The sequence below is a fragment of the Malus domestica genome, chromosome 05 (assembly GCF_042453785.1).
Source record: "Malus domestica chromosome 05, GDT2T_hap1".
Classification (NCBI taxonomy): Eukaryota; Viridiplantae; Streptophyta; class Magnoliopsida; order Rosales; family Rosaceae; genus Malus; species Malus domestica.
In genome coordinates this window covers 22042525-22054721 of record NC_091665.1, presented here as the reverse complement: position 1 = coordinate 22054721, position 12197 = coordinate 22042525, and the positions used below count along the sequence as shown (strand labels likewise).

Genomic DNA, 12197 nt, shown 5'->3' with positions numbered 1-12197 from the left:
TAGTTATTCGTTGCTTCGTTGGAACTAGTGTTGACATTAGATCCGGTCACTCTCCACTGAAGTAAAGAAACTCTCTCTCTCTCTCTCTCTCTCTCTCTCTCTCTCCACCCGCGTGTGACAGAGAAGTGCTTTGTCATCCACGACCCCTGCCTTTTACTTTGACTCCAACTGCGTGCTTCTCAGGTACTTCTTTCTTCTTCGTCTTCCTCCATTATCTCTCTCCTTCTTTACACCTTTTCCATTTTTTAATTTCTCCAGTAAGTTTATGTATTTTTAGTAATTAATCAGTAATTTCCCATATTTGCTATCTATTAGTGTTGAATAGCTCCTTGCTGCCCACAATTTACTAATTTGGAAGATGGGTTTTGCTTGTGGATTAATACGATTGAATTTTTTGGGGGTTTAAGTGATTTAAGATCTTTCTGATTGATGGGGTGTTGTAGGGTTTGCTTGTGGGTTTACTTCGTTATACAGTTATGATTTGGATGCTATCTTTCAATTTCGTTGTTAATTTTCCACCATGTTTCTGGCTATGGGTTTTGCTTCTTTTAGTAAAGTTTGCTGCTTTCCTACGAGGAAGTGAATGGGTTAGTTTGGATTCTGAATTTCCCTTTTCTTTTGTGTAATGAAATTAGTGTATTTGGGTGTATGTTTCTGGTGTTTTGAGTCAAAGTATGTAGAGAAGTAGGTGAATTTCTAAATTGGTGTCATCTTAATCGCGGTTTAAAACGTGCAGTTTGAGTGAGAGTTTAAACATAAATTGGGCACGCAAGGGATCTGTTTCGGCAATGTTTGGTTTTCTTTTGAAGTTTTGGTGTTAAATTTGTATTAGATTTGTGTTCTAGACTTTTAATTTGACTGATCTGCATTGGTTGAGTATTGTTTTTAAGTTTATTAGTTTTACAGTTTGGAGTATAGGCAGGTTTCTGACACTATATTTTTTATGTTTGCGATTAGGGAGACGTAAAGATAGGAGTAGGGTACTAGGGGGCGTACATCATGATCAAGCGGACACCGAGTAGGAACCAAAGAACCAAAGGAATCAGGGTGAAGCATGTTCTGCAGATTTGTCTGCTGCTCGGGGTCTGCTTTTGGTTACTCTATCAGGTCAAGCATTCCCATGATAAGAAAGTGGCATTAGATACGAAAGATGAAAAAATCTCAACCGGAAGCCTGAATGAGGGTGAGCTTCCAAAACTTGGGAGGAAAGACCTTCCAAAACTTGAAATCCCTAAAAATGAGAAACAAGAGGAAGAGGAGGAAGACGAAGGAGCAGGACAGGAAGACGAGAAACCTGAAGTAGATGTGCATGAAGAAGAGGATCAGAAACATGAAGTAGACGCGCATGAAGAAGAGGATCAGAAGCATGAAGTAGGAGAGGGAGACGAAGAGGATCCAAAGCATGAAATCGGAAAGCGAGAAGAAGAGGATCTGAAGCATGAGGCAGAAGAGCAAGAGGAGGAAGAAAACAAGAACGAAGAGACAGAAGATGACAGAAGAGGAGCTGGAGATGATGAGATAGATGAAAATGAGCAAGAGGGGAAAGAAGGGGAAGCGGAACATGATGAGGAATTTATAGATGAGGAAAAAGAAAGAGAAGATGATGGGAATGAGAAGGATGGTGATAAGGACGGTGAAGAGAGAGAGAAACAAGAAGAACATGAGAATTCATCAGACGACCAAGATAATGATACCCATGATAAGAATGCTCATGAAGCACGAGAGGAGAATTACAAGGGGGATGATGCTTCTAGTGCAGTGGCCCATGATAATCAAGTTATAAGCACTGAAACTGAGAAAGTAAGTTCGGAAAACTCAAATGAGAATCCCGAAACTACTACACTAGAAAAGGACAATTCAACAATGGTGGAAGAGAGAATGGCTGGAAATGGTACTATTTTAAATGTAGCTACAAGTGAAGAGAGAGTTGATGGTAATATGTCCAATCCTGCGGAGAGCTCACTCTTAAATGCGATGGTGAAAACACAATCTAATGATCAACCAGAAGCAGGGAATAACTCAACCGTGGTGAGTACCGAAGCTAAAGATAATTTGACAATGGTGAGTACAGAAGCAGGCAATAAGTCAACAGATACCAACCAGGCAACTGGTTCATACCAGCAGAACTTGACAGAGACTGTATCTGAGTCAGCGCACTCTGAAAATGGAACGGTGGATGGTAGGACTACTGGAGAGGACGTGATCACACAAACCATGGTTGTGGAACAGGCTAACAACACAGCTGCTGAGAACAATGAATCTGTCTCAAATTCAACGATATCCATGAAAATTGAGAATCCAGATGGGGCATCGGGAGAATCATCCAACTCCTCTAATACAGTAGCGACTAATGTGTCAGAGAATATCTTAAGATCTGATGGAGCAGCTGAAACAGAGGATGGTTCTGGATCTTCATCGATAAAGGAGACCACAGATGCCGCTCAGAATGAAGAGTCTAATGGTACAAGTGAATCGGACAGGACAGGTGAAGGTTCAGACTCCACAAATGGGACAGAGGACGCGACTCATCATGATCCAAATGATTCTTTTGATTCCCATATCACCCAAGACGAGAAAGAGGCTCGCACTGATCTAACTACGCTGCCGGAGATAACAACCGAGGGGGATGAGAATGGAGAGGTTGCAGCAGAATGATGATCATGGTTTTTGGTTTCTTCTGGTGCTTCATGCTTTCATGCTTGCCCTTGCAAAGCAACTAGGTTAGTGTTTGTGAATTGTAATCCACGGCGAGAAAATCAATATAGCAGTTAAAATGTAGGCTAGTTTATATCAGCAGCAGGTTTAATCTGTAAAACCAAATCCAACCGTCCACTATGCCTGTTTATTTGCACCTTTTATCGATCTTTTCATTTAATCTGGGACGAAGCTCGTTATGCTTAAAAATGATTGTTGATCCAAGTTGAAAATTTGGATGTCATTTGAATGATTGAATCTGGAAAAAAAATAAGCGAATTGTCTTGTTGAGTTTTGTTGAACGGTTTGTGCTTTGTTTTGGAAGCAGTTTCCTTTGACCTGTTGGTGGTCTCTGGTGTTCTGGAAAACGTAGTTTCGCCAGACGTTATGAAGCAAAAACTTCTTGGTCTGTTGTATACATGGTGGTACATATTGGCCTATAGATAAGTTTTGGCTCGATGTACGACAGTCGCTATTTTGAAGTGTTAATAATAGCTCCTAAAATTTTACTTTCGCTTCGGCTTATAAAATGATGCTGTGGCACGCGAGCCCGCTGCACCAAATTCATAGGATGAGATTGCAGAGTTGTATGGCAAGAATATTCACCTCTCATGTCAAATTGTACACCAATATGCACCACCTAGTATGCAATAGACCAAGCAAAAGCCTGGCCTTAGCCGTCAACGGTGTCCGCTTTCTTACAAAGCTTTATGCGGGTACACCTTCGAAACATAGGACTAAAGACCTTTCTTGAGGCGCTTTTAAGTAAAGAAGCCAAACCTGACGAACATACAAACCTTCTTTGAAACAGGTTGTGCCTTGTTTTCGTAGTTGAAGACAACCAAATTCAAAAATTCGAAAGAACACAAGCCGAACTCCGTCCAACCTTCTAACAGGTGGAGCTTGCTTGCTTTGCACGAGGTAACTTTGCTTCTAAAATGACAGCACAATTTCGGGTGATAATTAAACCGAGGTAAATAACGTCACACCATGGCAGCTTACAAAGAAAGTGAAAACTTGGTGCATTCTGAACAATTCGGAGTTAGAATTTCAAATGTTATGCCAAATTTCATTGCGATAGCAGGTACAAAATTGAAATTACAGGTTCAGAAAAGTCAAGCATGATTGAAAGACGCTTAATCAACAAATGCGGAGAAAGCCGAGGCAGAAATCAGACACTTCATTCTGATTTCAACACAGGTTGAGCTTGATGTGCATTCCATTGCAACATCATCCAGATTATCGACGTGCCTGATCAAGATCAGAAGAAAATTCATCAGATATTGCTTTTTTGCTCAACATGAAATAAGCAAGCAGAAAAAAGTACCATCACTGGAAAGAGAAAATTCAGACTCTGGTATTACCATAAGACAGTAATTCAAACATCAACTAAGGGTTTACGGGAAATCCAAATACTGTTTGTCATCAGATATTATCGAATACAGATTCATTTTCAATTAAAAGATTACTCTGTAATAGACTGTGAGTACACACCGTTTTCTCTGCTTCCCTTTCCATCAAATGAGAGCGCAAGATTCGAGTCTTGCTCTGTCTTAAAAAGTGCCGGTGGAACAAAATTTTCTTCTCCGAACAACTTTACTTCAGAAAAAGGTGACATTATCAAAGTAATAATAGATCTTCTAATTCTTTCTTCTTCTTTTTTCCTTTTAGGTTTCATCAGATATACAAACATTTGTCTTTAGTCCCGACTAGTGCATGCAGCCCAAATTCTAGTGTGACTTATAGCATTTAAAAGCAACAGCAACATTCATACGCATTGAAGCAAGTAAGCATTCACATGTAACAGGCTGTAGAGAAGAGGTTTTCCGATATCAAAAACTAATTGCTGCACATTACTACCGGAACAACAAAGGATGCAAAGTAATATTGATGTTATATAGCCAAGTGAATTGATACCTGCAAAAAAGCCGACAGTTGAGAGATTTGCAATGGCCATTGTCTGATATATTACGTACTCAGTCAAGAAATGACCGAGTGCATAGACAAACGACAGAAAGGTAGCTAGGTACAGCGGCTTGTTTTCAAGGTTAAAGGCACAGAGATAGCAGAGTGTGCAAGTTAAAAGAGTCCAGACACCAAATGTCCTCCCATGAACTTCAGTCACTGCAGAAACAAGAATCAGATATACAACACACGAAAAATTAGAACACAAAAAAAGTGCAAAGCGAAAAGCTAAGAACCAGAAGCTGATACTAAAATCGAACTCTACATTCTGCATTAGAAACATAATAGTCTCAAAAGTAACAAAAATCACAAGGTTGCAAATGCTGATTCACTCTATGAGATAAGGGAACTAAGGACTAAGAAGATTACGTGCATCCCTCCCATTCATTACATAAAGCAAGTGTTGGGTTTTTCTCAGCATGAAAGATAAACTTCAGTGTGATGAGATCAAATCTCGTACAGCGGCAACACCTAGTGAAACCTTGTGATCTGAGTTTTGGGTTTTTCTCAATACGAGAGATAAACTTGGAGTGTGATCTTGACATCAAATCTCGAATGCAATAACAGTACCTACTATCTAGTGAAAGCTAGTGATTTGAGGAATTTAACATAACATCCACACAATGCCTTCATTCCCCAAGCACATATAATTCAAGTAAAAACCATCCCGATATGCATTTGAATCGAAAGAGACGACTCTCAAACTTTACTTACGGATGAAATGTGAAAACAATTTCAGCTCTTTTGGATCTCTTTATATGTCCACAAAATCCATAAAATCAAATAGTTGAGAGCTTCCTTAACTTCCTCACACGATTCAGAACAAAGAGTTATAAATGCATACCAACCAAACTCCCAGATTGATCAACATTTCCTCTCTCTTTAGTAAAACATACCACAAAAAAAAAAAAAAAAAGACAAATGGGTTGGTTTCTCAACTTTCTAAGTACCAAGAGTAAACCAGAAAATTTTCTCGGCAACCAAACAGGAAAATTAATGAAGTGAGATTCCGGTGAGAGAGAGAGAGAGAGAGAGAGAGAGAGAGAGAGAGAGAGAGAGAGAGAGAGAGAAGTGTATGTACTGGGGGATTTGGAGAAGACTGCGAGGCGGAGAGCCCAAATGTCAAAGAACCCGAACCAGACGGAGACCAGCCGGAGCGAACCCACGACCATCAGCCACCAGCTAAGCGCCTTCATTGCGAGAGAGCTTCAAACCGCTAACGGCGGTGTCAAAACGAAGCAAATGAAGTCAGCAGCGCGGCGAGCAGCCCAGCACCGGCAAGTCAGCCTTGTGCCGTGGGGTTTCCAGTATGTTCGGGTTTTAACCCGACTCAATGCGTTTGATGGACTAGTTGGGATGTGGGCTGTATATTCGCTATCATGGAATGATTCAGCCCAACTAGCTGGTCATTGACCCTATTGTTTTTCTTTCTTTCTTTTTTTCTTTTTTTGAGTAAATTCTTTTTCTTTAAATTGATAATTACAATTTTATTCTTTTATCTTCAAAGACAACAACAACAACAACAACAAAGCCTTTTCCCACTAAGTAGGGTCTGCTATATGAATCCTAGAACGCCATTGCGCTCGGTTTTGTGTCATGCCCTCCGTTAGATCCAAGTACTCTAAGTCTTTTCTTAGAGTCTCTTCCAAAGTTTTCCTAGGTCTTCCTCTACCCCTTCGGCCCTGAACCTCTGTCCCGTAGTCACATCTTCGAACCAGAGCGTCAGTCGGCCTTCTTTGCACATGTCCAAATCACCAGAGCCGATTTTCTCTCATCTTTCCTACAATTTCGGCTACTCCTACTTTACCTCGGATATCCTCATTCCCAATCTTATCCTTTCTCGTGTGCCCACACATCCCACGAAGCATCCTCATCTCCGCTACACCCATTTTGTGTACGTGTTGATGCTTCACCACCCAACATTCTCTGCCATACAACATCGCTGGCCTTATTGCCGTCCTATAAAATTTTCCCTTGAGCTTCAGTGGCCTACGACGGTCACACAACACGCCGGATGCACTCTTTCCATCCAGCTCGTATTCTATGGTTGAGATCTCCATCTAATTCTCCGTTCTCTTGCAAGATAGATCCTAGGTAACGAAAACGGTCTTTTTTTGTGATCTTCGCTAGATTGCTCCGGTCATTAGTGTGGATAAGTATATAAATGGATAGAGATAGGAAAGCAAACACAAGATGTACGTGGTTCACCCAGATTGGCTACGCCCACGGAATAGAAGAGTTCTCATTAATTGTGAAGGGTTTACACAAGTACATAGGTTCAAGCTCTCCTTTAGTGAGTACGAGTGAATGATTTAGTACAAATGACATTAGGAAATATTGTGGGATAATGATCTCGTAATCACGAAACTTCTAAGTATCGGAGTGTGGTGTCGTCTTGACTTGCCTTATCTGTCTCATAGGTAGATGTGGCATCTTCTCTGGAAGTACTCTTCCTCCATCCAGGGGTGGTATCTTTAACTGGTGGAGATGCACAAGGTAATGTATCAATTTCACTTGAAGCTTACTTGTAGTTTCAGGCTTGGTCAAGCGCGATACAAACTATGTAGTAGGAGTCCCCCAAGTCGCCGAGCTAGGGGGTCTGCTGAAAGAGGTGACAGACAAGGTAAGCAATCAGAGCTCCGACTGATTGTTCACCTTCTCCCCATCTTGCAGCAGCATGAAGGATAAAGAGAAGAAAAATGAGAAGAGATGATATGAGATACTTTTGCTTTTGAAGAAGTAACTTTCCACAGGCTTATTCTTGAACTGAGCTGGAGGGTTTTCTGGTTTCCTCCAGAGTATAAGGCCGACTGAAGAATTTGAGGGTCAAAACAAGTCCATCAAATCTAGAGTACGTTCCACCCTGCTGATATGGGATACTTTTGCTTTTGACAAAGTAATGGATGTATCGGCACGTGTGCTGTTACGCTTGTCTCCACATGCTTCCTTGTATCCTTCGCACTTGCCCTATCTGTTCCTCAAGCAGATGCGGAATCTTCCCTGGAAACATAAGATGATGAAGATGAGTACTCGAGAGCAATGCCAGGTAAGTAATCAGGTAAGGGGTTCCAGGCAGTCAGTTCCTGGCTGGAAGCTTGATTCCAAGTACTGACTGATTGCTCTCTTTCTCCTTGTCTTGCAGGTAAAAACAAGGCCAAAAGAAAAAACAGGGAAAAAGCATGATATGGGATACTCTTGCTTTTAACCCTGATGATATGAGATATTCTTGCTCTAGTATAGCTTGTTTGCAGAGGTATTATCGGGGGGAAAGAAAGCTGAATATTTCGAAAGGCTTTGTTGGGAGTGCCCTCTCAGATATGATGAAGGGTTGAGCATTTTTGCAGGTCTGCATGTCCGTTGGGGATGGAGGTCGACATATATAGGAGTCTCCCTAACAACAAGTAGTAATGCTATTCCTTTACCCTGCTTGGTCATAGCACGGTAGTGGGAGCTGCCAGTTTCACATGTTTTAACTCTATCAGAGCACTTTGAAAAAGTGGTCTGTGGTATCTGGCTCTCAAGATTCGGAGAACGATGCCTCTTCGATTTTTGAGAAAGCAATCATGCTGGGGGTCTGACTCTCGAGATTCGGAGAGCAGTGTCTCTTCGATTTTTGAGGAAGTAATCATGTTGGGAGTCTGGCTCTCGAGATTCGGAAGGCGGTGCCTCTTCGATTTTGGAGCAAGCAATCTTGTTGGGAGTGTTGTCTCGAATGTGAGTAAAGGTTGGACATGTTTGCTAGTCTACCTTGCCACGAAGCACAAAGGTTGACACACAGGGACTTTCCAATTATCCAGCAATGGTACTGTTCCTTTACCCTCTCTTCGATTTTGAGAAAGTAGTCATGTTGGGAGTCTGGCTCTCGAGATTCGGAGGACGGTGCCTCTTCGATTTTGGAGCAAGCAATCTTGTTGGGACTGTTTTCTCGAATGTGAGTAAAGGTTGGGCATGTTTGCTAGTCTACCTTGCCACGAAGCACAGAGGTTGACACACAGGGACTTTCCAATTATCCAGCAGTGGTACTGTTCCTTTACCCTTGTGGGTAATAATATGGTAGCTAGACCTTCAAAATTTATGTGTCTAAACTTTGTTAGTGCTGTTTCTTTGCTATTCTTTTACCTTTCTTGGTCAGAGCGATGTAGTGGGAGCTGCAAGCTTCACGTGCTCAACTTTGGCAGAGAACTTTGGCAAAGTGATCTGTGGTACCCATGAGTTATTGTTGCGTGTGGGAAGTGGGTGATTGAACAGTAAGATTCATGTGCTTTCTACTTCACCAGAAGTCTTCGACAAAATGCCCATAATTTCTGCAAAGCTGAGTGTGCGTGTGACAGGTGCTGACAAGGCTAGAAAAGTAGGTGCCTCTTCGATTTCTGAGATCGGCCCTCGTGGTCTCTGAGCAGCCCAGCTTTTGAGAAAGCGAGCGCCTCTTCGATTGATTCGGAGAACGGTGCCTCACCGATTTTTGAGAAAGCAATCATGCTGGGGGTCTGGCTCTCGAGATTCGGGGAGCAGTGTCTCTTCGATTTTTGAGAAAGTAATCATGTTGGGAGAGTGGCTCTCGAGATTCGGAGGGTGGTGCCTCTTCGATTTTGGAGCAAGCAATCTTGTTGGGAGTGTTTTCTCGAATGTGAGTAAAGGTTGGGCATGTTTGCTAGTCTACCTTGCCACGAAGCACAGAGGTTGACACACAGGGACTTTCCAATTATCCAGCAATGGTACTGTTCCTTTACCCTCTCTTCGATTTTTAAGAAAGTAGTCATGTTGGGAGTCTGGCTCTTTAGATTCGGAGGACGGTGCCTCTTCGATTTTGGAGCAAGCAATCTTATTGGGAGTGTTTTCTCGAATGTGAGTAAAGGTTGGGCATGTTTGCTAGTCTACCTTGCCACGAAGCACAGAGGTTGACATACATGGACTTTCCAATTATCCAGCAGTGGTACTGTTCCTTTACCCTTGTGGGTAATAATATGGTAGCTAGACCTTCAAAATTTATGGGTCTAAACTTTGTTAGTGCTGTTTCTTTGCTATTCTTTTACCCTTCTTGGTCAGAGCGATGTAGTGGGAGCTGCAAGCTTCACGTGCTCAACTTTGGCAGAGAACTTTGGCAAAGTTATCTGTGGTACCCATGAGCTATTGTTGCGTGTGGGAAGTGGGTGATTGAACAGTAAGATTCATGTGTTTTCTACTTCCCCAGAAGTCTTTGACAGAATGCCCATAATTTCCGCAAAGCTGAGTGTGCGTGTGACAGGTGCTGACAAGGCTGGAAAAGTAGGTGCCTCTTCGATTTCTGAGATCGGCCCTCGTGGTCTCTAGGGAGCCCAGCTTTTGAGAAAGCGAGCGCCTCTTCGATTTCTGAGATCGGCCTTCGTGGTCTTTGAGCAGCCCAACTTTTGAGAAAGCAAACGGCTCTTCGATTTCTGAGATCAACCCTCGTGATCTCTAAGCAGCCCAACTTTTGAGAAAGCAAACGCCTCTTCGATTTCTGAGCAGGCGCCTCTTTGATTTCTGAAGCTCCGTCGAGTGCAGATTTTTATAGAGGCTGGCATTAAGTTCCAAAGCACACTTGAATCTCCACCAGTAGAAGCTTCATTCTTGCACTTCTAATATCTTGATTTGTCCGACCTCTTCTCTCTTCAACACCTTTGAAAATGTCTGGCCCCTCCGACCGTCGTTTTGACTTGAACCTTGTTGAAGAGGCAGCCCCGCCTTCTCCAGACAACATATGGCGCCCATCCTTCGTCTCCCCAACTGGTCCTCTTACCGTTGGGGATTCCGTGATGAAGAATGATATGACCGCTGCGGTGGTGGCCAGGAACCTTCTCACTCCCAAAGATAACAGACTACTTTCCAAACGGTCTGATGAGTTAGCTGTTAAGGATTCGCTGGCTCTCAGTGTTCAGTGTGCAGGTTCTGTGTCTAATATGGCCCAACGCCTATTTGCTCGAACCCGCCAAGTTGAATCATTGGCGGCTGAAGTGATGAGTCTCAAACAGGAGATTAGAGGGCTCAAGCATGAGAATAAACAGTTGCACCGGCTCGCACATGACTATGCTACAAACATGAAGAGGAAGCTTGACCAGATGAAGGAAACTGATGGTCAGGTTTTACTTGATCATCAGAGATTTGTGGGTTTGTTCCAAAGGCATTTATTGCCTTCGTCTTCTGGGGCTGTACCGCGTAATGAAGCTCCAAATGATCAACCTCTGATGCCTCCTCCTCCTAGGGTTCTGTCCAGTACTGAGGCTCCAAATGATCCCCCTCCGGTGCCTTCTCTTTCTGGGGCTCTACCGACTGCTGAGACTTCTCCTAAGCAACCTTTGTGAAGGCTCCCTCTTGTGTGTTTATTTTGACTCATGTATATGTACATATTTGTAGCTTATCGGGGATATCAATAAATAAGCTTTCCTTCATTTCAACGTATTGTGTTAAATACACCAAAGCCTTCTTCGCTAAGTTCTTTGAATTTTCTTTTGTTGAAGCTTGTATGTTGAAGCTTTCTGAGTGGAGCATGTAGGTTGGGGTAGTGTTCCCTTAATTTCCCGAGTGAGGAAAACTTCTTGGTTGGAGACTTGGAAAATCCAAGTCACTGAGTGGGATCGGCTATATGAATCTTAGAACGCCATTGTGCTCGATCCTGTGTCATGTCCTTCGTTAGATCCAAGTACTCTAAGTCTTTTCTTAGAGTCTCTTCCAAAGTTTTCCTAGGTCTTCCTCTACCCCTTCGGCCCTGAACCTCTGTCCCATAGTCGCATCTTCTAATCGGAGCGTCAGTAGGCCTTCTTTGCACATGTCCAAACCACCGTAACCGATTTTCTCTCATCTTTCCTTCAATTTCGGCTACTCCTACTTTACCCCGGATATCCTCATTCCTAATCTTATCCTTTCTCGTGTGCCCACACATCCAACGAAGCATCCTCATCTCCGCTACACCCATTTTGTGTACGTGTTGATGTTTCACCGCCCAACATTATGTGCCATACAGCATCGCCGGCCTTATTGCCGTCCTATAAAATTTTCCCTTGAGCTTCAGTGGCATACGGCGGTCACACAACACGCCGGATGCACTCTTCCACTTCATCCATCCAGCTTGTATTCTATGGTTGAGATCTCCATCTAATTCTCCGTTCTTTTGCAAGATAGATCCTAGGTAACGAAAACGGTCGCTCTTTGGTATTTCTTGATCTCCGATCCTCACCCCTAACTCGTTTTGGCCTCCATTTGCACTGAACTTGCACTCCATATATTCTGTCTTTGATCGGCTTAGGCGAAGACCTTTAGATTCCAACACTTCTCTCCAAAGGTTAAGCTTTGCATTTACCCCTTCCTGAGTTTCATCTATCAACACTATATCGTCTGCGAAAAGCATACACCAAGGAATATCATCTTGAATATGTCCTGTTAACTCATCCATTACCAACGCAAAAAGGTAAGGACTTAAGGATGAGCCTTGATGTAATCCTACAGTTATGGGAAAGCTTTCGGTTTGTCCTTCATGAGTTCTTACGGCAGTCTTTGCTCCTTCATACATATCCTTTATAGCT

The 12197-nt window shown here is 42.7% G+C and overlaps 3 protein-coding genes across 5 annotated transcripts in view; 2 read left to right on the top strand and 1 right to left on the bottom strand.

Moving 5' to 3' along the window:
* LOC139196437 (uncharacterized) overlaps positions 1-11813 on the top strand; it is a 37545-nt gene extending 25732 nt beyond the window's left edge. Inside the window, exon 2 of the mRNA XM_070822389.1 lies at positions 6062-11813. Within this exon, the coding sequence (XP_070678490.1) occupies positions 10305-10979 (675 nt within the window). The 5' untranslated portion in view covers positions 6062-10304 and the 3' untranslated portion in view covers positions 10980-11813. The remainder of the gene's footprint in view (positions 1-6061) is intronic.
* Positions 10-2996, top strand: LOC103436304 (uncharacterized). 3 transcript variants are annotated; one of them, XM_008374726.4, is made up of 2 exons: positions 10-183; positions 958-2996. In XM_008374726.4, the coding sequence occupies exon 2, from the start codon at positions 1000-1002 to the stop codon at positions 2653-2655; it is 1656 nt and encodes a 551-aa protein (XP_008372948.3). In that variant the 5' UTR covers positions 10-183; positions 958-999; the 3' UTR covers positions 2656-2996. The 3 variants fall into 3 exon arrangements, with proteins under 3 accessions (XP_008372948.3, XP_008372949.3, XP_008372950.3); XM_008374727.4 differs by having other exon boundaries at positions 174-257; XM_008374728.4 differs by lacking the exon at positions 10-183 and adding an exon at positions 260-587.
* Positions 3737-6078, bottom strand: LOC103436303 (ergosterol biosynthetic protein 28). The gene is made up of 3 exons (XM_008374724.4): positions 5741-6078; positions 4612-4818; positions 3737-3945 (listed from the first exon to the last, which is right to left on the bottom strand). Exons 1-3 carry the CDS (start codon positions 5853-5855, stop codon positions 3875-3877), a joined length of 393 nt encoding a protein of 130 aa, XP_008372946.1. The 5' UTR covers positions 5856-6078; the 3' UTR covers positions 3737-3874.
* Positions 11814-12197: the final 384 nt, after the last annotated feature.